This window comes from Schistocerca gregaria, chromosome 3, assembly GCF_023897955.1.
Source record: "Schistocerca gregaria isolate iqSchGreg1 chromosome 3, iqSchGreg1.2, whole genome shotgun sequence".
Classification (NCBI taxonomy): Eukaryota; Metazoa; Arthropoda; class Insecta; order Orthoptera; family Acrididae; genus Schistocerca; species Schistocerca gregaria.
This window is the reverse complement of record NC_064922.1, coordinates 853,528,456-853,553,006: the sequence shown is the minus strand read 5'-3', so window position 1 is coordinate 853,553,006 and position 24,551 is coordinate 853,528,456. Positions and strand designations below refer to the sequence as shown.

At 39.7% G+C, this 24,551-nt stretch overlaps 1 protein-coding gene across 2 annotated transcripts in view; it reads left to right on the top strand.

Annotated features, from left to right (window-relative positions):
• Positions 1–24,551, top strand: part of LOC126354803 (huntingtin) — a 472,584-nt gene that overhangs the window by 116,919 nt on the left and 331,114 nt on the right. For both annotated transcript variants that reach the window (XM_050004721.1, XM_050004723.1), the window contains exons 13-15: positions 6,980–7,140; positions 16,724–17,003; positions 23,168–23,295. In XM_050004721.1, the coding sequence (XP_049860678.1) occupies positions 6,980–7,140; positions 16,724–17,003; positions 23,168–23,295 (569 nt within the window). The remainder of the gene's footprint in view (positions 1–6,979; positions 7,141–16,723; positions 17,004–23,167; positions 23,296–24,551) is intronic.

Genomic DNA, 24,551 nt, shown 5'->3' with positions numbered 1-24,551 from the left:
TTTCTGTTGATAGCCCAAAGAACATTTTGTCAGATCTGATTCTTTGCACATATTTTTGTGGGAATCAGAGTGATATGGTTATAATAATGCAAGTTCAAGCTGTAGAAGGCTAGGCCATTTGTGGAAAGTGCAATGCTAGGTTTAGACTCTTCCTATCTGGTTCAGTATACATATACATATACATGTGCATCTAAATGTATATCTACTCCTACATGTACATGAAGATACATACCCTACAAGCCACCATATGGTGCATCACTATTAGTTATTTCCTTTCCTGTTCCACTCGCAAAAAGAGAAAGCGAAAAACAACTGTCGAAAAGCCTCCGTGTGAGCCCTAATTTCTCGCATCTTATGCTTGTGGTCAGTGCATAAAATGTGTGTTGGCAGTGGAAGTATCATTCTGCAGTCGGCCTCAAATCCCAGTTCTCTTAAATTTGCACAATAGTGTCTCACAAAAAGTGCATCATCTTTGCTTCAGGGATTTCTGTTTGAGTTTACGAACAATGTACATAACACTTAAATGCTAATTGAACCTACCAGTAGCAAATCTAGTAGCACACCTCCGAATTCTATCAATATCTTCCTTTCATTTGATGCGGTGTGGATCCCAAACACTCACACAGTGCTGAAGAATGGGTCACACTAGCGTTCCGTGCACCGTCTCCTATATAGATGAGCTACTCATCCCTAGTATTCTCCCAGTAAAATAAAATCAAGCATTTGCCTTTCCTGCTACTAACCTGACGTGCTCATTCCACTTCATATCACTTTGCAGTGTTATGCCCAGATATTTGATTGATGTGGCTGTCCCCGTCACAACCCAGCTAACGCTGTATTCAAACATTGCAGGAGTGCTTTTCTGCATTGTATACTCCTACAGTCACTCAAACATGTCACCTTCCTGTACACCATAGCTTTATCAGCAAACAGCTGTATATTGCTGCTCACCCTGCCTGTTAGATCATTTATATATGTAAAGAAAAGATTGATCCTATCACACTTCCCTGGGGCAGTCTTGATGATCCCCCTGCCTCTGACGAATACTCGATGTCAAGGACTACTTACTGGGTTCTATTACTTAAGAAGTCTTTTAGCCATTCCCATCAACCTAAACTACACTCCTGGAAATTGAAATAAGAACACCGTGAATTCATTGTCCCAGGAAGGGGAAACTTTATTGACACATTCCTGGGGTCAGATACATCACATGATCACACTGACAGAACCACAGGCACATAGACACAGGCAACAGAGCATGCACAATGTCGGCACTAGTACAGTTTATATCCACCTTTCGCAGCAATGCAGGCTGCTATTCTCCCATGGAGACGATCGTAGAGATGCTGGATGTAGTCCTGTGGAACGGCTTGCCATGCCATTTCCACCTGGCGCCTCAGTTGGACCAGCGTTCGTGCTGGACGTGCAGACTGCATGAGACGACGCTTCATCCAGTCCCAAACATGCTCCATGGGGGACAGATCCGGAGATCTTGCTGGCCAGGGTAGTTGACTTACACCTTCTAGAGCACGTTGGGTGGCACGGGATACATGCGGACGTGCATTGTCCTGTTGGAACAGCAAGTTCCCTAGCCGGTCTAGGAATGGTAGAACGATGGGTTTGATGACAGTTTGGATGTACCGTGCACTATTCAGTGTCCCCTCGACGATCACCAGAGGTGTACGGCCAGTGTAGGAGATCGCTCCCCACACCATGATGCCGGGTGTTGGCCCTGTGTGCCTCGGTCGTATGCAGTCCTGATTGTGGCGCTCACCTGCACGGCGCCAAACACGCATACGACCATCATTGGCACCAAGGCAGAAGCGACTCTCATCGCTGAAGACGACACGTCTCCATTCGTCCTTCCATTCGCACCTGTCGCGACACCACTGGAGGCGGGCTGCACGATGTTGGGGCGTGAGCGGAAGACGGCCTAACGGTGTGCGGGACCGTAGCCCAGCTTCATAGAGACGGTTGCAAATGGTCCTCGCCGATACCCCAGGAGCAACAGTGTCCCTAATTTGCTGGGAAGTGGCGGTGTGGTCCCCTGCGGCACTGCGTAGGATCCTACGGTCTTGGCGTGCATCCGTGCGTCGCTGCGGTCCGGTCCCAGGTGGATGGGCACGTGCACCTTCCGCTGACCACTGGCGACAACATCGATGTACTGTGGAGACCTCACGCCCCACGTGTTGAGCGATTCGGCGGTACGTCCACCCGGCCTCCCGCATGCCCACTATACGCCCACGCTCAAAGTCCATCAACTGCACATATGGTTCACGTCCACACTGTCGCGGCATGCTACCAGTGTTAAAGACTGCGATGGAGCTCCGTATGCCACGGCAAACTGGCTGACACTGACGGCGGCGGTGCACAAATGCTACGCAGCTAGCGCCATTCGACGGCCAACACCGCGGTTCCTGGTGTGTCCACTGTGCCGTGCGTGTGATCATTGCTTGTACAGCCCTCTCGCAGTGTCCGGAGCAAGTATGGTGGGTCTGACACACCGGTGTCAATGTGTTCTTTTTTCCGTTTCCAGGAGTGTATATACTCAGATCTTCAACAGACTGCAGTAGGGCATTGAATCAAATTATTTCCAGAAATGTAGAAAAATACAGACTCTTGCCTGTTGTCCTCCATCCGTGTTTTGTAGGAATTCATGTGAGAAAAGGGCAAGCTGAGTTTTGCATGAGTGATGCCTCCTAAGTCAGTGCTGATTTGTGGATAGAAGCTTTTCGGTCTCAAGAAAATTTATTATGTAAACTCAGAAAGTGTTCAAGAATTCAGCAGCAAACCAATGTTAAGGCTGTTGATCTGTAATTAACGTACAGGTGACTCAGCTTCCCCTGCTGCTCCTGTTATGTGCAGCCTGCAATGTTGTAGCTGTCCTTCACAAACTGTGCACAAGTTCTTCGTATTCTCTTCCTCGCTATGTGCAAACTATTAGTCGTACAGAAAGAAATGAACAAAATCTTTTTGTATGTAATTGAACATAATTAAATATTGTACTGGGATATCTTTTCACTAGAAGCACTGGTTTTTGAGTTGTTTAAGAAAAACCTAATAAAAAAGTGACCCTCAAAAGCACCTCAACTCCCACACTCATCCCCCACTGGTCAAGATTTGTAGTTTGTTGTTCATGGCACTCCCTTCCCACCACTGTAAAAATATTTGTGACTCTACTAATTGTTTCCCACATTCAACCTTTTTTTGTCTTCATTGACTGGCCTTATTATGTCATCAACTTATTTGAGCACATAAAAATTGTGACATTGGTGTTTATGTAAATTTTAACTAGCAGTTTTGTGAATTTTAACAGCATAAAAACAATTACATTGTTGTATTCATCTTGTCTTCTACTCATGAAACAACTGTGCTTGTAAAAGTTTGGATTGAGCTGTCAATATAATCAGTTTTACCATAATTACAAACATCATTTATCATTCATTATCCTCATGGACATGTTTAAAATAATAACATTAATGAAGTAGTCAACAATGCTGATTGTGTTATAGCCTGATCAATAGAAAGCAAAAAAGGTCAGATATCAGGACTAATTCTTGTAGGAAGAAATTTTTGTGTGGTGGGTGGAGGTAGTGTCACGAACACTAGAAATCCTGTCTGGTGAGGGATGAGCGTGGGATGGAGGTGTGCTTAAAGGTCACTTTTTCTTCATTAACTCGAAAACTGTGGCCTCCAGTGACATTGTATCCCAGTACAAAATTTAATTATTTAAATTTCCTACAAAAAGGTCTGACCATTTTGTCTGTAGGACTAATAGTTTGTGTGTACTGAGTGGAGAGTGAGATAATATGAAAATCTTGTGTGTGGTATACAAATGCCAGCTATAACATTGCAGGCTGCTTAAAATGACAGAATAACAATGATAGTGGTAGCTGAATTGCCCTTTATAGTGGGACCTTATGTTGTCAGCTGTGATAGTTTGTGAAGAAAATCATCTTTTTGGCATACTAAATGTTCATTGTCTGCACACTAAAGATTTCGAGTTTTTGATATTCAGCATTTTTTTTAGCATTTGTGGTGCACATAAAAACTTTAGGTACTTTCCTGTTTCATTGACTAAGAGTACCTGGAGCCCAGAATGAAATTTTCCCTTTGCAGCAGAGTGTGACTGTGATGTGAAACTTCCTGGCAGATTAAAACCGTCTGCCGGACCGAGGCTTGAGCTCGGGAGCTTTGCCTTTTGTGGGCAAGTGCTCTACTAACTGAGCTACCCAAGCACGACTTATGATCCGTCCCCACAGCTCTACTTCCACCAGTACCTCATCTTCTATCTTCCAAACTTTATAGGAGCCCTGCGAGTTTCATAGGATAGCTTCTGTAATTGTTTGGAAGGCAGGAGATGTAGTATTGGTAGAAGTAAAGCAGTGAGAACTGGTCATAAGCTCTGCCTGGGTAGCTCAGTTGGCATCATTTTTGTAGTGCACACAGCTCAGTATTGAGATTCACAGTAGCTGTCATAGGGTTTATTAGTTTTGCAACTGGAGGTCATCGGTGTATGTGTTGTGTCTACAGTTACGAACAAACCGATGATTCATAATTAGTGTGTAGTGGAAAACGTATAAGACATATTGCTGAACCCTGGGGAATACCTGATACTACTGTCCTCCATTGTGACTTTATGGTATAGGACATGATGCTTTGCTGTTGAGATGTCAGGTATGAGTGAAACCATTGCACTGCACCTGACGACGGGAAATTTAGGCTGCCAAATTTGGCAAATTAAATGTGGAAATCAGTGGTCTCAAAGGCTTTGCTGAAGTCAAAGAAGTACACGATAGTCGCCTATTGTGCAATCATGGCAAGCTTCAGGTCATCTATTTCCTTTATTAAAGCAGATGTGCTGTGATGCTCATGGAAACCTGAGTCAGTAATCAGAGGGTGCTGTGGTAATATCCTTTTGGGGTAGTGGCTTATTAGTCACTGTTTCCATGCGTCGGGGAAAACACTTGTGGTTAACAAGCGGTTGAAGATATCTTTTATAGTGCGTCAGCGATAAACTTTGTCATTTGACTGAGATGTCTTCGTGTCTAGCAGATGTTAATCTGATTAACATGACAGTTTTTTGAGTGGTATTGCAAGTGACATGCTGTAGGTAGAATTTTTCATGGCTGCAGTCATTTACCCTCATCATGTAGACAAAGTGTGTCCATTTCATTTGCAGTTCAGTTATGATGTAAGTAATGTGAAGTACCTGTTTAGTTCTTCGTCTGGGGCAGTGGGATCAGCTACAGTTTTAATTTTGTCCATACCAAAACCATGCATGTTTTTTTCATAAGACAGCTGGTGTATTTCTATTGTGGTTATTGTATGGGCATGTCAAGCTTAGCTTTTCTCACAGCTTGACAGTCAGCCAAGGTTCAGGTTTCCTGCTTACTTTTCTGGTCTTTAGGGGAGCATATTTCTCATATAGTTGAATAAGTTTGTTAGTAAATCCAGGAGTTTTTTGGTTTGTTTCCAAGAAGGGAATAGATGACGTGCTGCAAATTATTTCTTGCACCTCAGTTGCACCTTCAGAATAATTAATGTGTTTGAAGTCTTGGTTTGTAGTCAGTTGTGGTTTCTTTCTGGGGCGTCATGAATATTATGTCATGGGCAGCCATGTCAGGTACAGATATTTGAGAAGTAAAAACTACTCTGGGGATTTCTTTGCAAATGTGTCTAGGAGAATGTTACTACTGTTTGTGTGATGGTAGGAGCAGGCTAAGGTAGTGACACATTTGAAGGAGAAAGCATCAGCTTTAAATTTGACAATGGAAGGACTACTGCATACAAAAATTTATGTTAGTATCACCAGCTATAATTACTTGATTGTATGTCGATTTGAGACCTGAAAGAACAGGTTTGAAGCAAGCAAACCTGCCTACTTCAGGAGGTTTGCAGAGGACACATATCAGACACTTTCTGTTGAGGGATTTGATCTCTATGAAAATATATTCCAGTTGTTTGTCTTCACTGTTGTTGGATGTGTGTAGCACAGTAGGTGGTAAACCAGAACCTATACATGACCCAACTTACCTGTTTAGTCTGTTACGTCTGTCAATTCTTAGAAAGATTTAGAAAGGTTGGTTTACTGAACGAGTGGGAAGACTCAGTTTGAGCCAGGTCTCCAACAGAAGTGTTACATGATTGTCTACATCTTGAAATATATGACAAATGAGCTGGCAATGATTTGACTTCTGGATGTGCTACGTGGAGCATGAATCTGAATAATCTGTGCATGTCATTATTGAAAGCAAGATAAACAAATTATAAACAGAGTGTACTATTAATGCCCTAGTGATGAGTAACAACAATATGATAATAAGCTGCTAAATAAAAATGGAAATAACACTAAGTGGGTACAATAATTGGCACAGTCAATAAGAAACTGTGAAAAGTAGTAATTAGTATGAAGTAAAGAAAACAGTTCACATGTTAGTTAACTTATGCTGAACTACAGTCTACAGTAATGCTATAATCACACAAATCAGTGGCAGCAAGAGCTGATATGTTATTAGCTCCTAAAGCACTGGCTTTTGAGTTCGTTTGCATTGCAATCTTGTCTTTTTCGATTTTCAGTCTTCACCATTATCCTGTTATCATTTGCCCATGCGTTTTGTTGTCCAAATCTTGAAATTGTGTAGTTCAAAATGTTTAGTCTTTTGAAGGTGAAATCCTCTTGTATTGTCAGACTGACTTTGTGAGTTTCTTCTTCACTGTGAAGACTTAGATATTTTCTTGTACAACACAAACATCATTACTATGGATCTAGGTTTTGTAGATCCTGGCAGCTTATGTCATGTTCTAACACTTGTGTCATTGTCATTCAGTGTCACCTGCAGGCCTAGTGAATAATTAAAAAAAGACTTCCATTGATTTTTTTAACCATTGTACAGGTACTTGAAGACTAAGTTTCTTTGCATCCAAAAACTAATAATTATCATTATCTCCCATGACTGATACATGCTCTTTGTTACAGGTTAAACTAATTGAGGTGGTTAGTGAATTACCATTTAATACAATCCATTACCTTACACAGACTATGGAGTTCCAGGAAAATGTTTTGTATCACATAGTGCTTATTCTTCTCGGTGATGAGGATGCTCGCGTGAGGCGAGCTTCATCTGATGGCATAGTGAGGTAAGCATTTGTGATAAACTACTTACACCTTCATAATACATGCTACTTCCATCAAGTTTATTTCTGTCCAGATGTGTGTGACAGTTTAGTAAAATATTCTCTGAATATTTGTGCCAACTTCTGTCTCTCTGTTTGTGTTGTGACACATATGCAACAAAAAGTTGTTTGTATCTGGGACTGTGTGTTTAGAAGTAGACAGTGTAGGGACAGTGTAGGTAGTTGACACATGTATTTTAGAGAATGGTTCCTTTTATCACCTTTGCATTCAGATAACTAATTTTATTCTAAAAGCTGGACATAATACTGAATAAACACAGTGAATCAGGAAGTATTAAATTTGTTTCCTTAATTCCAGTCTGTGATCGCAAAAACTGTCATCAGACTATTTATTTTGGTTTGTAGTATCCATTTTCATAGTTGCAGAGCTCTTGCTCCTGTATTGTAAACTAGGGTAACCAGAGGTCCTGTACTTTACGAAATTGTCACTTATTTCACTTAAGTGTCCCATTGTCCTGAGGAAAGTGGGATGTGTATTATCCCATTTTTCATTAACCATCCCATATATTTTGGAACAACATCTTTTTAAGTAACATGTAGCATAATCAAATGGAGAAAAAGTATTGTTACCCAAAGAATAAAGGAAATGCAGTCTCTGATTAGACCAACATGAACCAGATATGAGTTTTGAAGTTTTTTGCTTGGTACTGTGTAATGCTTTCACATGGAGACCACTTTCTCACTGACTTCTGGAATATAAAATGTGAAACAACTGATGTAATAACAACTCTTATTAAGGATGTTCTTAATAAATTTCATGTGAGGAATAAGATGTTGCATTGTGAGTTTTCTGAAGTGAAAGACAAACAGCTGCTTGGTAGTGTGACAAGCAGCTGACTTTCTTTGGAATCGTCTGTTACTGAATTGTTTATATTTACAATGGATTAAAAATCTTGCTTTTTGTCTCAAGAAAAGTAATCTATAACTTAAAATCATTATTTAAAGATCCTGAATTACTGTTTTTGCTTTATTTTACTCAGAACTAATTGAATATACTTTTATCACAAATAAAAACTCTTGAGGCTGCAGATATATCAACAAATGAAGTAATTGATAACGAATGTGAAGTTGAGGACAGAGGAAAACTTTCAAATTGTGAAAATGTGATCTTTGACAAATACATTTCAGTAGATAAATTGCTGAAAGATTCGGCTTTCTTGGTTATTCAAATTATGAGACAGTAAATGACTACTTTGATAAATGGGATTACCTATTTCATGTACTGAAACCATTTAACTGGATTAAGCTCAGAGATCCTCTTCTTAGGAAGTTGTTTCAGCAAAGTCTTAAAACCTTATTAGAGTTTGATGAAAATATTCTGAAAGAAATGTGTGAAGATGAACTTTTTGATGGACTGCACCATGTTAAAAATGTTGTGAAGTGTAAAACCATGAATTAAGAACTGTTACGTCTGTTGGTCAAAAACAGTGTATCATTTTCAACTTTCGTGCATCTCAAGATATGTGTTGCATAAGTTTGGGGCTCATTACTGTGTTTGTGCAAGTTCTATCTGGCCCTAATACTGCTGCAGAAGGTGTGTTCTCTATGGACTGATAAAAAGGGTAGGTTTAGTGTGAAAATTGTTAAGGAGATAATTGTAACTAAGACTCATTTCCAGGATACGTCCTGTGTTCATTTTTATAAACTTCTGTTTGAAATTAACAAACTTCTGAATGACATAAATTATTCAGCAAAATACAAATGAAAATGAGAAACGGGTAGCCTATATAAAATATAATAAGTACTTGTAATAATCATTGTTTAGCGTAGTTAAAAGCGATATATTGCACATGCATGTGACAATAATAAAATAACAAAATATTTACTCTGTTTGTAAGGCAAGGTAAAGTGCGATACATATAAACCTGAACTACTTTAATGGGTCATAACATTTGAACCAATAATTGGACACATTTGCAATTTTGGGAGATGATAATACACAAGTGCAAGACGACATATGTACATACATACATACATAGTCCTTATAGCAAAAGTTGCAAGAGCCCTCCACCAGGATCGATTCACAACTTTCCTCGTTTCTCCATATTCTGCAACGTTCTGTGAGATGTATTGTCACCAGTGTCGCTTATTTAATGTTTAATGGAATCACAGAGTTCTGCGGTTGTCTGTGGTTTATTCTTGTACACTCGTCTTTTAAGATAATCCCAGAATTAAAAATATGCGGGAGGGTGCTGGGGTTAGGTCAGGTGGTCTTGGGAAGCAAAAAATTTTTTTAAGAATGTTCACTCAACAAAGAAACTGGTTACTAGTTGCACAGAAGTGCAAGCTGTGTGACATGTTGCTTTACCTTGTTGGAAGATGCTCATATAAATTGTAGCGGCTGCGATAATATCAAAGAAAATGGGGTCAACAATATTGGAAGCTTACACCGTGCACCACACTCCAGCTTTTTTCATCACACAGTGGTTTTTTGTGGATCTAGCGATGGTTTACACCAGCCCAGTATCTGCTGTTTTGTATGTTGATGTGACCTGACAGATGTATCCATGCCTCATCTGTAAACCAAGTTGATGGAGAGAATGTCTGGACGTTGAATAAGAAACCCTAAAACCATTGACAGTAAGGCACTCTTTACTCGTGATCTGTTTCTTACAGTGCTTGCATTATGTTCACTCTGTATGGCCGCAGTGCCGATTTCTTTGCAGCTCTCTGACATGGGGCATACGAAATGCCTGCCTCCCGGCTCACTCGACACAACTCGTTCTCAAAGAGTCTTCGAACGTTATCGGTAACCTCAGAACTCAATGATCGTCTGTGTTTACCACTGCCACTGTACAGTACATCACTTGTCTCCAAAAAAAATTGTTGCTTTTCTTGGAATGTTGTGAACAATGAGTTATCTCTGGAATGCCCATTGTTTTGTAACAAATGAGTCTGTCATCCAGTATTTTTGCACAATGAAAACCTGGTCTTGAAGTGTGTACTGTCTTTTTCTGGTGGCTAAAGACTGTGAACAACTCACTAATTTGCTCGTTATTTTCATGCAACCCTAACTACACACTCACAGACTTCACAAACTGCGACTGATGAGGCTACGAACAAACTGACATGAACAGAGTAAGTGTGGCATTATACCGGGCAAAGGACCTTGTGCGCAGAAGCGACAATCAACTTTCCGACAGTGATTGGTACTTCTGATTCTCCTAGAGCTAGTAAGATCATTAAAATGACTTTTCTGCTTCTATGAGCTTACAAAGGGAAATTACGACTCATTGAAGTAATTCAGGTTTATAAAGATTGCCTGTTTTGACCCTTTTTTTGTGCAAATTTTAACAAAAAGTTATGATAGACTGTGTAGTAATGGCATAAACCAAGTATTTTTACAAAGATCTACTATATAGATGCAGTATTAATGAAAGTTTCCACAAAATGTTGATTCGCTTCAACTTCTGATTTGTGTCCAACATTTTGATTTTGGAAATCTTGTCATACTGCAGAACTGAAGATGATCACGAAAGACCAAAATTGATCGTCTGATGACAGTTTTTGTGATCCTAGACTGAAATTAAAGAAACAAATTGTAATTTTACTGTCATTATTAGTAAAGTATTTGGCTTGGTGGCTCCGTCACTCATTTTAAGTGCCAGAATACAATATAAAAGCTAGGATCTGATTCCATCGGCCCTATAACTTTTTCTGTCTCTTTATCACTTTTTGGACAAATCCTCATTCAGATCTTATAGAGTACACATGGACACATAGTCATCTTCATCTGTGTGGCTACATTATCCTGGCTGGCTATGTTGTGCAAGCTCTGCACTTTGACAGGGTGGGAAGGTCTGGGATGGGTAGCAGACGTGTGAGGCAGAGACACCAGGTGCCCAGGATAGGAGGAGAGGAATGTGGAGAGAGCTGTAGGCAGGGCAGGAAGAGCTGTGAACAGCGCACAGAGAAGTGGGTTAGGAGGAAGGGAGAGAGTAGAGGATAGGTAGACTGTGGAAGGAAGGGTGTGAGTGCAGGATGAGTGAGGTTAGACCCGAAAAGCAGTGTGGGGCAGGAGGTAATGGAGACTGGGTCCAGGAGGATTACAGGATAAAAGGGCGTGTTGCAAGAACAATTTCCACTGTGAGCCCCACTCTCACTTTTGACTGATAAAATTAGTGTTAAAAGTGGTGGTTGAAATAGCAAAGGGTTGTTTCTGTGACATAGCACAAACTTTGGCTTGAACACGTGTGTAAAGGGTGGTTACGCGTAGCTCTGTTTATCACCCTGTGGCCAACTTGGCTATAGAAGTGTTAGATTTTTTTTCTGTTTTTCCTAGCAGTTGATGAGAGTTCCAAAATAAGGCAACATTTGTAAATGAAATAGGAAGTTAAGTAACTGATGATGACAAATAGATTGGATTGAAATTGAATGAAGTTTATATTAATAAATAAATTTGAATTTACTTCCAAATGATGGTCTGTCAATAAAATGAATGAAGGGAAGTGAAACGATCATATGGTGTAATTGGCCAGGAGGCCCCATCTGGTATTGTTCAGCTGCCTGCTGGAACTCTTTCTATTTGATGTGTCACTGAGGATGAAATGTAATCACTGAACGTAAAAAGTCTCCAACCCAGCTGGGAATTGACCCGGGACCCCATTATTTAGAGGCAGCAACATTTACCACTAGACTGTGAGCTGCAGACTTAAAATAAAAAAAGCTGAAAACAGTTTTTAATTCATCAGCAAGGTTTATATATATATATAGTATGTGTGAAGCTAACTCACATACCAAGCACTCATCACACTTGGGCCCTCAATTTCAAAGTCTGAAAGTGCCCTGATTTGACGAGAATCAGAAATTAAAGTTCACTAAATGATTCTATAGTCATTGAAAACTGGCAGTGAAACTATTTAATAATATCTACGTAGTTTCTCTTTAGCATTACAAGTGCATGTGATGTGAAATTAATTTAAACAGTCTTTACTTGACTGCAGCACTGTGTAACACACTGCAAAAGTAATATTTCAACTACCTTCAGTGCCAAACACCCATCGAAAGTTAAAGTTCTTACAGTCCATGAAAAACTATAAGCTTCAAGTGATTAATTAAGATAGAATTCAAGACATAGCATAAAATTTAAAGTATTTTACCTTCAGTGTAGCTGATATGCTGCACAAAATCCTTCTGCAGCACTGCCTGTTGCCAGACTCAGCACTGAGATTGTGGCTACGACTGGGGCACAAAAGACATCCTTCCGGCACAGCCCTGCCCTGTTCATTGCAGTAAAGAAATTATATTTGTAAATTAACATAAAATTTATGTGGTCAGTTATTTCAAATTGTCTTTCGATGATCCTTTATCTGTTGTCCTCAGAGAGTACATTGCCTGTATCATACTTTACGGCAAAATACTTTGTTGATGACTGATTTAAATAAATTTAATATTATTTTTTAAAGCAATGAATACTGTAAAATCTCCAAGTCAGAGTGTCAGACAGTGGATGTGCCTTCTCTGTGCTGACTTCATAATACATGGTACTGTGGAGAATGGTGCTTTCTCGCTCAATTTAACTGCAGAGTTGTTTGTTGCTTCTAACATTAAAACTATTTAGTGTCTGAAAGCATGTTATAATATAAACAAGTGTGTTTCATTTGGCTCCTCATTTGAGGTCATAGCATCTCAGACTCTCATACAATTAATTTGTTAAGGAAATTAGCATAAATAGGAGTTATTAAATGATGCTGCAACTTGCATTATTTTTTGTCTGTAAAAACATTATAAGTAGTGATTGTCATGTCTCATTGACATACTCACTATTGTAGCTTTGGAATTAATACGCCATTAGTGGGTCGTGTGATGCTAAATGTCCAAGACTTTTACCTAGAGATACTTTATTTCTGTGAGCATTCTTGCCTTGTTACCCCTTCAGTTCTGAGTGTGCGTATCTGACATATCTTGGTGGCAGGGAGATCCACAGTGTTTCTTGTGTCTCATCTTTTAGCTGGTAGCCTTGAGCCATGCTTAAGGTCTGTCCCTTGAGGTGGACTAGCACCACCCTTTCTGACAGGTGCATGTGTTTAAAGGTAGAGGAAACCCAATGGACACAAAAAAGTACAGAGGCATAGCTCTGGAAAATACTCAGTACATGTTTTTAAAGATAATTACACAAAAAATCAAAGCCTGTGTGGACAGTCACCTCCCAGAACGACAAATGGGCTACAGATCTGGAAGATCAACACTTACGGCAGTCCTGCTTCTTCTAAACAACATCAGCGAAGCACTACAAAAGGAACAAATGTTCTACAGTGTTCATAAACCTACTGGAAAGAGATCTCAAAGTCCGAAAACTGGAAAACACAATGGGAGAAGATAGCATATGGGCAAGAATAATCAAGTCAGTCCTCGAATACAACTTAATCACAATATCAGACAACCTCTCTTTTTTTGAACCTCATTCTGCAATTGAACGGAGCCTTACAGGACGACCCAATGAGCCCTTTGCTGTACATTCTTGTCACTGAAGAAGTACTGCGAATTGGAGAAAATGAAGAAGATGTATACATATATGCATGCGCTGACGACATAGCTATAGGTTCAACAGATATACAGAAGCTGCAGAAAATCATTGAAAAAATAGACAAATGGTGCAGTGAACACAAACTACACATAAACATACCAAAGACAGAAATGGTGATTTTCAGAAAAGGAAGCAAAACACCCAAGAATGTGGAAATCAACATCAGAGGACAAAAAATAAAAATCTCATCAGACTTTAAGTACCTAGGAGTGACATTGCAAAAAAACAGCAAAATGCTTCACAAAACATACAACAGAACGTGCAGCCCAAGCAATAATAGCAATACAGGACATCAAAAACATCTGCCTACTCAGTCTAGAAATGGCCACGAAATTATTCAGTGCAAAAATCTTGCCAATTCTGGCCTATGGGATGGAGGTTATATGGACCACCAGACAGAAAAAAATCTAGAAACACTAGAAAAGGTAAAATCAACTTATCTAAAAAGAACACTAGGTCTCTCAAAGACAACAAGATCTAGACTAGTGTGCCTGCTAACGAGAGAGACATTCCTAATTGAAGACATCAAACTTCAATATATGATGCCACACACCAGGGCTTCCAGAAATCAACTGAGGATCATGGAGTATAAACAAGAAAAAGCATGGCTGGAGTTCTGTGGCACCGAATCAATAACGAACCGCTCATGGACAGCACCAAACATCAAACTGCGATATGTCATAACTAGATTTTCTATTCACGGCTTTCGTCATCTAATTTGCAACAACAAAACTTATCACGACCCAACCACAGCCTGTGTGTGTGAACTGTGTAACAAACCCTGTGGATGATATCACATAGAACTGTGGAGTAAACGAGTGAAATCTATAAATTAATATGCAAAAATGTAAAAAATAAATGTAAATTTAAAATGTTAAGCAAAGTAACTGTATATGGCTATTTGGCTGCAATTTTATTAAATAGAAAGAAGCACTCCTGTGTGAGTACTCAGTGTCTGTTATGTTACACCTTCTATGTAGGTAGTTCATAGTTCGGAGAATCTGATAGGGTGGTGGTTGCAGGACCAGATGGCACAAGTTGTGTTGCAGCCATTGAAATCGAGCCTGTTGTGCTCAGCATGTTCTGCCACTACACCGTCAACTCTGCTCTTGCCAACATTTTGGCAGCGACCTTTCATTTGGATGGGCAGGTAGCTGGTGGTGATTATCATAAAAAATACTGTGTGGAAATTACAGCAGATGTGATATATAACTGCTTTCACAAGTTGTCCTGCCTTTGGTAGATTTGGATAGCCTGTGATGGGATCTGAAAAGGATGGGCTAGTTTTATATATCTAACAGTTCTTGCAACCGGTCTTCTTCTTCCTCCGGGATGTGGCCCAGATGACAAGGAGTTAGGAGTAAGTGTGATGTAAGGATGGACTGTGATTTTGCATGGATTGCTTTGATGGCAAAATAACACTTTGATCGGGGTGCTTATGGGTAGTGGTTGAATTTTGGGGAAAAAAAGTGTGGCCTTTCTTTTTTTTCAGGTCAGTGCTGTATTCAGTGTAGACTGCAACACTTTGGTGTGTCCACTGTATGTTTTGCATAGAGACCATGAGAATGAGATGTGTGGGGAGTACAAACCATAATTTTTTCTTTGTTGTGCACGCAAATTGTATAAGATGTGGAGTGGATAATTTTAGGATGAAGTAACCTTCCCCAAGCACTGTGCATTGTTTTGTAGAGTACATATGCTTGCAGATTCTGACATATAGCTATTAGGTATTGGTGCACCTCATCGTCCATTTTGATCCCGTGAGTCATGTAAGTGGTCCTACATGTCATGCACATCCATTACAGTCTCTTCAAATCTTGTTGTGAGAAAAAACTTCATTACCAGTGTTTGGCTGCAAGGGGAGGTGACTGAGCTTCCATAGACCTCTCCCAGTCAACAATACTATACAACTTTACTTAGTATCAAATAAGCCATTCCAAAGTATGGCATGAAAGTAAAATGATGAGCATTTCAAATAACAGTTTGGTCAGTTATTTCATATTAGCATCAACATATACAAGCTCTCTGGCAAACTGGTTTTACAATCTGTGTTCAGTATACTGTTGCTGAGTATGTTATGCAATTTAACTTTAGAGACATTCTACCATTATTGTTCACACAAAGGAAGCTTTTAGTAACTGCTGCAGTGATTACCCACTAGGCTGCAGAGGGGAGGATCAGATGTCCATTTTTTTGGGACAGTCTTGGAATTGTGTAGGTTGTTTGATCTCCCACTTTTGCCCGTCCCTTATTTCTGCCTCTTGAGTCAGTTATGCAGCAGTACATGTTTTAGTTGGATATGAAAGTGAAGGGGTTGGAGTAATGAGACTCGATGTTAACATCTGATGTGAGTGAGCAGTTTGTTCTATCTTACAGATGTTGCTGCCAGTGAAGACTTTACTTTGGAATGTTCTAGTAATTAGTATCTGGTGTGACATGATCTCATGTTTGTTATCATGCTACAAAAAGGCACTTGTAAGTCTTATGAATAAATTGTGAAGAGGTGTGCGACTTTTAGTATCAGTGTCTTGAAACAATAGTTGTTGCTGACTTACATAAATTTTAAATTAATTTCCAGTTTTGTTACTAAAACTAAAGTAATTGCATCAAATATTGGGATATTCACACTTTTTGAAGACAACTGATGTAGAATGAGACTGCTCTGTGTCAGTAATTTATTTCAGCTGCTGTGCCTGTCTGTGGCTGTGGATATTATATGTATCTTTTTTGGCTATTACTGCATGTTATGTCGAAACAACACAAATAACCTAAACAACAATGCCTACTACCCCATTAATATCGATTTCATTCCTTAGAACAGTGTTGTTGAAAAAGTTTTATTTTATATTCTAAGATATTAGTTTTTGGTAGAGACACTTTTAGGCCTGGCTGTTTTTGCTTTTTCCTGTAAAAAAATTGAAACATTGTTACTCTACATGTGAGAAATGATGAAAGGAAGTGGAACTGGAATCAGATGCCATTCAAATGTATTTGTTTCAGCATAATTGACAAGCTGTACTTCCCAGTGGATTACCCTCATCAAGATACAGTGACAGCAAAAGGAGCCTATTACAGCAATTGCTATATGAGCCAGTTGCTTGTTACAATGCCAGAAATGTCAAGCCACTCACTGCCATACCGGTCTGTCATTAACAGCATTCCAGCACCCTTCAACCTCTACCCTTGCACAGCTGCATCTGACAGATTGGTCGAATCATCACTTTCGCGGATGATAAGCCTGCTGTGCAAGAGCTTAATCCTTTCTTCAAAATTCCTCTCGGTAAGCATTATATACTTAAACAAATGTTTGGCACTAGTTTATTTTTGTCTACATGCCAGAACCCTCTGAGTAGTGTATGCATTGTATAAGAAAAAGCGCATAATTCTGGAAGAGCCAGCCCAATAAAAATGAGAAAAAATCCATTTACTACACAGCAGACAATGGATAGTTATACACTGAGATGTATTACTCAGTTCTGTAACAAATAGTTGAAGATTGTAGGATCTAGGTTTATTCAAGGAGCAGACAGAAACATTTCCAGACTTATTAGTTGAGACATTGAAGACAAGAATAAAAGAGAACTAGAGAATGAACTCAGCCTTTCATTGTTGTTTTTATTCTCATAATATTCAGGAAAAACACAAGTAGTTCTATTTTCCCCTCTGTGACATCTTCCTTTTTTACGTATATATTTTTTCTACCGTTATTAAACCACAATTTTATTTTCAAGATTATTTATTTTACAAATAAGAGATATTAAGAATGGCAGCACTCAATTTGAAAAATTAAAGGTTTATTGGGTAAAATCCAAGGTGGAAAAGACTTTACTATATTTTACTCAAAATTAGTACCGACTTGCATTTGCAGTTAACCTAAAGAACACTGGATTTGAAAAAGCAGTGTAATCTTTTAAAAAATGCTAGTCAGTTAATTATGAAGCTTAAGTGTGAAAATGCAGTGTGAAATGTGTTACCATCTACTAGTTCTGCATGCACTGTATCCACCTTGAGCTAGTGGTTCTCTTTTGTAAACTTGTCTGTTGAATTGAACAGGCACTTAAATTAAATTAGCATTTGAGGCTTGATGCGTTACATTGTCAGATTGAGTAGCCAGTTTGGAGGACCATGAAGTGAGAGGTGCTGGTTCAGCAAAATGACTGCCATGACTGAAACACAGCAAGGGGAAATGGCTGCACTTGCTATAAATACACTCCTGACACAAATACATTTTTACTTTTCTGCTATCTGTTGCGTATATAATACGTACACTAGCTATAAATACACTCCTGACACAAATACATTTTTACTTTCCTGCTATCTGTTGCGTATATAATACATAACTATGTATATGATGTAATTGGATAGATAAAAAACCTACTAACCAAGCGGCAGTAGAACACACATATAAAAGGTATTATGGTTCACAAGCTTTCAGAGTCATGGGGTCATTCTTCTGGCAGAAGAGTTGAAGGGGAAGGAAGAGGGCTGAAGGAAAAAGACTTGTGAGTTTTAGGAAATAGAGAGAGTCACAGGAAAGTCACTCAGAACCCTGGTTCAGTAATGACTTACTGGACGGGATAAGAAGGAAATATTGATTGTTGGATACTGCACTGGAGGAGATTTGAAAACCTGGGAGTTTAAAGATGGAAGACTGGGTAATATGCAAGATAGAGACTACTGCTAAAACATTGTGCACACATTAATAAGAGTGAAAAGCTAAGAGCATTATATGAAATAGAGATAGCATAGGACTGATGAAAAATAGGTCAGAAAATGAAAGAAGTAGAAAACTAAAATGGAGTGAGGAAAGGAATAGTTACTGTGAAGAAATGCTGAGACCAAAGAAATTAACATAAATGAAGGCCAGGTGGGTGGCAAGAGCCAAGGACATGTTTTTGTGCTAGTTCCCATCTGTGGAGTTCTGAGGAACTGGTGCGTGGGGGAAGAAACCAGATGGTATGTGTAGTGAAACAGGAATGGAGGTCACTACTGTCATGTTGAGGAGCATCCTAACAGATAACTTGGCTGATGTAAAAAGGCTGAACATTGTTTGCAAAACAGCTAGTATATGACGTATCGTTTCACATGTGCCTCTTTCTTTGATAGTATATGTTTTGCCAGTTACAGGGCTGGTACAGGTGGTGGTGGGAAGGCGCACAGAGAAAGTCTTAGAGTAGGGATGGTAGCAGGGGTTGGAGCCATAGGGTGGGGAGATGAGTGCAGAAGGAGCATAGTGTTTGAAAAGGGTATTGCAGAGATTGTGATGGTGACATAAAGCTATTCTAGGTGTGGTGGGAAAAATCTAAGGGGCCTAATTTATGGGCGTGTTTTTAAAAAGTCATAGCCTTGTTGAAGTAGCTGCTTAATACATTCAAGACCAGGATAATACTGAGTAACTAGAGGTGTACTCCTAAGTTGTTTTTTGGAGGGATCAGCAGTACCAGGACTGGATGTGATGGCCTGGGAAATCTGTTTTTTAACTAGGATGGTGGGGTAATTACATCCTGTGAATACTGCTGTGAGAATGGCAGTGTATTGCTGTAAAGAGCTTGCATCTGAATAAATCTGTTTGCCTCAAATGCCAAGGCTTGTATGGTAGGGAACGTTTGACACGGAGAGGACGGCAACTGTTAAAATGTAGGTAGTGGGTTTAACATGTGTAGCTGACCTTCAGTGAGGATGAGACCAACGTCAAAGAAAGTCGCTTGGGATTGAGAATAGGTATGTGTGAAATTTAATTGGGAGAATGTATTTAGAGATTCCAAGAATTTTAACAGATCAGCTTCACCACCATGAGTCCATTTGACAAAGATGTCATCAATGTATCTAAACCAAACCAGCTGCTCAAGGCCTATGGATACAAGGAAACCTGCTCTAAGCAACCCATGTAAAGGTTGGCATATGAAGGAGCCATTCTTGTTCTCAGGGCTGTAGGCTTTATCTGTTTGTATGTTTGCCCCTCAAAGGTGAAATAGTTATTGGTAACTCTTTTTGTTCCACTGCCTCTTCCAAAATGTACCACACATTTGTGACAATATTGTTCTGTTTGTGCGAGTAATAATGCTCAGTGCCTTGTGCACAGAAAGTTCAAAATCTTATGATTTAAAACTTTTATTTTTGTCTACAGTGTATGATTTCACCTGAACCCACCCAAGTTCTGCTGCATTAAAATTGCATTGATATGACGGAAGGCACAACACTATATGACCATTTTCTCTGCAATTTTGTCACTGTTGTACACAAACTAATGTGATTTATTCTGATTCACAATTTACAGCAGTTCTGCCTTTTCCATTTAGGCTCTTTCCTAGCTAATCTACACTCTTCCTAGTGGAGTTTTATTCGAAATTTGGAAACAGAGACCATATGAACCACTCTTTAAATTTTGTTGCCATCATTTCCCCAAAGTAGTCCCCAAATTTGCTCAATATAAAGAACAGCAAAGAATTTGGAACATAGCTGTTAATTGTTCCAGTATGTTAAAGAATGAGCCAACTACGTTTTCCAAGTGGAACTTTCATTGTTCCTCATGCAATGCCATCAGTCCATGCAGTCTGTCTGGAGTGACCAGTATTTACCCACATTTTTTACAACCAGACAATTTCGTGAAGTTTGCACTTAGACACAGGGTGCGGCAGTCAAACCTGCATTTTTTAAATTAGTGTAAAATAGACACAGATGCAGATATCAAAATTTTATTCATACAATCTTATTCTACTTTAAAAAGCATTTAAGAAACATCAACATATTTTTTTTTCATTGTTTCATCAGCAAGATGGCATCTGTCTCGGTCATGGCATTCTCACAGGCGATTGATGAAGCTGTCTATCACATGATGGAGCATACCCTGAGGAATTCTATCAATTTCTAGCCGGATTCTTGCTTTGAGATCACCAACACTATGAGGTCTTTCTTCGTACACTTTGCTCTTAAGGTAAGCACATAAGAAAAAAAATCACAAGTGGAAGGGGGGGGGGGGGGGGGCAATCGCTTCAATCTTGGAAATCACCCAGTTAGGAAAAACTTCATTGAGAACATTAACGCTCACGTGAGCTGTGTGACTTGTTGCTCCATCTTGTTGAAATAATGTTTCATCATTCATGGCATATTGCCAAAGCTGAGGTGTGAAGAATGTCCTTAACATTGTTGAATAGCACTCAGCAGTAATGGTAACAGATTGCCCTCTTTTGTTTTCAAAAAAATAAGGGCCTATTATTCACAACGAGGACTTTGCACACCAAACTGTTACCTTGGTTGAGTGCAAGGGTTTCTCATGGAGTTGGTGAGGGTCCTGATCACTACAATATCTAAAGTTCTGTTTGTTCGCATATCCATTGAGGTGAAAATATGCCTCGTCACTCATCCAGAGGTTGTGAACAAGCTCCTCGTTTTCTTCAATCATTTGTAAAAGACTTTAACAGAAATGCTGTTGGACCGTGAAGTTGTTGTTATTCAAAGCGTTAACCACTTGGATTTTGTATGGATGGTGATGTAAGTCTAATCTCAAAATCCTTCAGACAGTCCTGTCAGAAATTTGAAGTGCAACACTCTACGCACTGATCTCTGGGGGCTTTTTCCCACAGCAATTCTTACACATTCCACATACTCGGGAGTAGCACTGTCTTTGTTCTGCCACCTCTTTCCCTTGTTGTTTCACCAACATTTTCAGAGTTTTGGACCCAAGTTGTTATTGAGTTGACCAAAGGCACCGGCCTATTACGATTAATTTGAAAATGCACCAGGAAATGATGATGAGCGGCTACATAGCTACTACTTTGGTAGAACGCTTTTACTGCAAACGACCGTTGTTGCTTAGTCCACACTGCTCCATGGCTACTGAAATGCTTTGTGTTGCGGAATGCAGTGGTGACCTGTATCCCCCCCCCCACTAATTCCAACACTTCCACGCACTAATAATAAATGTAGGCTTGACTGCCGCACCCTGTACTTACCTCAGAAAACAGCATCTCCAGACAATGATAACATCCTGTGTGAGCAGAACTCTTCTTTCAGTAAAGGTTTTCCTGGTCTTCTTTTGCACCACTAAAAGGCTGGGTTTTCCTCTGAAAAACAACTTACTGTTTTGAAGTGAGAGAATGTACTTCTATGGGGTTGGATATTCTTTCCACACATGATAGTCATATCCATGTCATCCTCTTGAAAATTATCCAGTTTTTTTAACTAGCATGCACTCCAGTTTTTTCTGGAGACGAAAGAACAGCAGTTGGTTCCTTCGCAGAAGTCATTCTGATTTTCAGAGCAGCAGCTACCCATTCGATGACTTTAAACAAAGGTATAAGATGCTCCGCAGAATAACATTCAACATTACGTACAATCTTATGACATTTGCTCTTTAAGCTATTGCCCCTAGCTACTTACAGAGAAACCATACTTTCACATATGTTTGCAATTAACAGTATGATACTTTACACTGCACTGTTGACACAAATTCAACTGCTAACTCACAATCCAGTATAAACACGTTGCAGCCATTGGAACTATTGCACCATGTGTGACCTGCAGTTCAAGGATGGCACTGTGGCAGTAATATTATGGCAGCATTTACAGATTTCAGAACTTGGTTCATTGTTATGGGTTCCCCTCCACTCAGTGCACTCCATGTGTGTGATGTGTCCAGATGATGTGGCCAGATGACTGTACGTGCACAAAGAACAACTGAGAAATTATTTCATGGCAGTGATTCAATTCATTGTAAGAGCATATCATTCTGTGTTTTCCGCACAAAATACAGGTCAATTACATGACCTCACCACAATCCACTCAACTGCCTCATGCTCTGCGGATAATTTTGTTTTTTGTGGAAAGTTATGTGTTTTCAATTCACAGTATGTGATAAGTATTCTCAGATTTGTTTAATGGAAATTTTCCATGTCATTTAAGAGGATCCTGAATAGAACCCTTGCTTGCTTGTTAACTTATCATAATCCACTCATTGAATTACCTCAACTCAGAACGGTCCATTAGTTTCAATTAACCAATTTTTCAATTTGCGAAGTTTTGTATATGTGTTGTGCAGCTCTGGTTTCAGAATATGCTCCATGGTATTTATCAACAAATCCAACTGTTGGGAATGAGGTCAAATTAATTCCTTGGATTTACACTAAGTCACACACAACATTGGTATTGGGTACTGATGTGAGACCACCTGCTTCAGTGACACATAAGATACTTGATGTTTGTCATTCTTATTTATTGTATGTTAAATTGATTCCCTAATATTGTGTGGTATATACTGGCATTAACCACTACATGATAATATCCTTCAAACTTTGAAAGAGTTATTAATTTTGATTTTTCTTGGGTAATGGAACTAACCCACTAGCACAAATGTGGCACTAGTGTCAAATGTTACATTCAAGTTTTCTTCTTTCTCTCCTACATATGAGAGTATAGGTTACTCTGTTTGCCTTTCTTTTTGTTCAGTATGGATGCTGTGAAGCTTTGAGCCAGCTGTCAGCTCGTTTCCCAACTACGGCGTACCCTCGTGCTTGGAACTGTTGTTTTCTGGGCAAGACAAATTCCAAAAGAGGAAACCTTAAAAGAAGTCAAAGGTAAAGATGTTTCTTTTTATTTTATCCATGTTAAACTGCTACTGTATTTGATTTGCATATTTTAAGTTAAAAATTACAAAGGCGTATTTATTTGGTGGGGGGGGGGGGGGGGGTGTTTATCAGTGCTGTTACAAAGATTTCATTGTGGGTTCAGTTAAAAACAGCAACATTTCTTAATGGTGGATATTCGATAGCTAAGACCTTGGTGATTAATTGGTGTTATGACTTTTAACTCATGATGTCCACTTGCTGTCCCATGGGGTTCAAGATAGATTAAAAAGACGTTGAAACTATAATTACCACATTTGAGTTGCATATAGGCACAGCAAAAAGACTGTCACAAATAAGGTTTCAGCCAACAAGGCCTGTGTCGGAAATAGAAGACACACACACACACACACACACACACACACACACACACACACACACACACACAGCATATGGGTCTTTCATAGAGAGATGTCACCTGTCACAAGGGGTTGGGAGTGGCAGTGGATAGAAAAGGATGTTATGGAAGTTGGATGGACAACTTTAGGTGGGGTGGCAAGGGCTTGGAGAGGATGCCCCTCTTTTGAAGACTTGATGATAGGTAATCAAAGCTCTGGCAAAGCATGTGGTTCAGTTGCTCAATTCCAAGGTGATATTGGGCAATGAGAGGGGGGGGGGGGGGGCACTCCTTTGTAGCTGATTCTTGGGGTGGTAGAATGATTAGGGCTGTATGAGGATATTACACAGGAGATCTGCTTGCGGACTAGGTTTGGAAGCAATGCCAGTCTGTGAAGGCTCTTCTGAGAGTTTCAGCGTATTGGCTAAGGGAATTCTCATCACTGCTGATATGTCATCCACACAGCCTGACCAGGTGGTTCGTGGAAATGTGGTTACTGTTGGTGGTTTGTGGTCTTAACATGGATGAGGTGTGGATAGAGCTATCATAGAGATGGAGGTCAACATTCGTGAAGGTGGCGTGTTAGGTTGAGGACCAAGTGAAGGTTGTGGAGGAATGAGGATAGGTTGTCTTGGCCCTGTGTCCAAGTCATAAAATTATCATCATCCTCAGTGAACTTGAACCAGACAAGAGGATTGGGGTTTTGGGAGATTAAGAAAGTTTCCTCTAGATGGCCTATAAAAAAGTAGGCGTAGGAGGGTGCTGTGTGGGTGCCCATGCCTGTGCCGAGGATTTGCCTATATACGTTCCCTTCAAAGGAGTAGTAGTTGTGTGTTGGGATATAGTTGGCAAGGTATCTGAGGAATGAGGT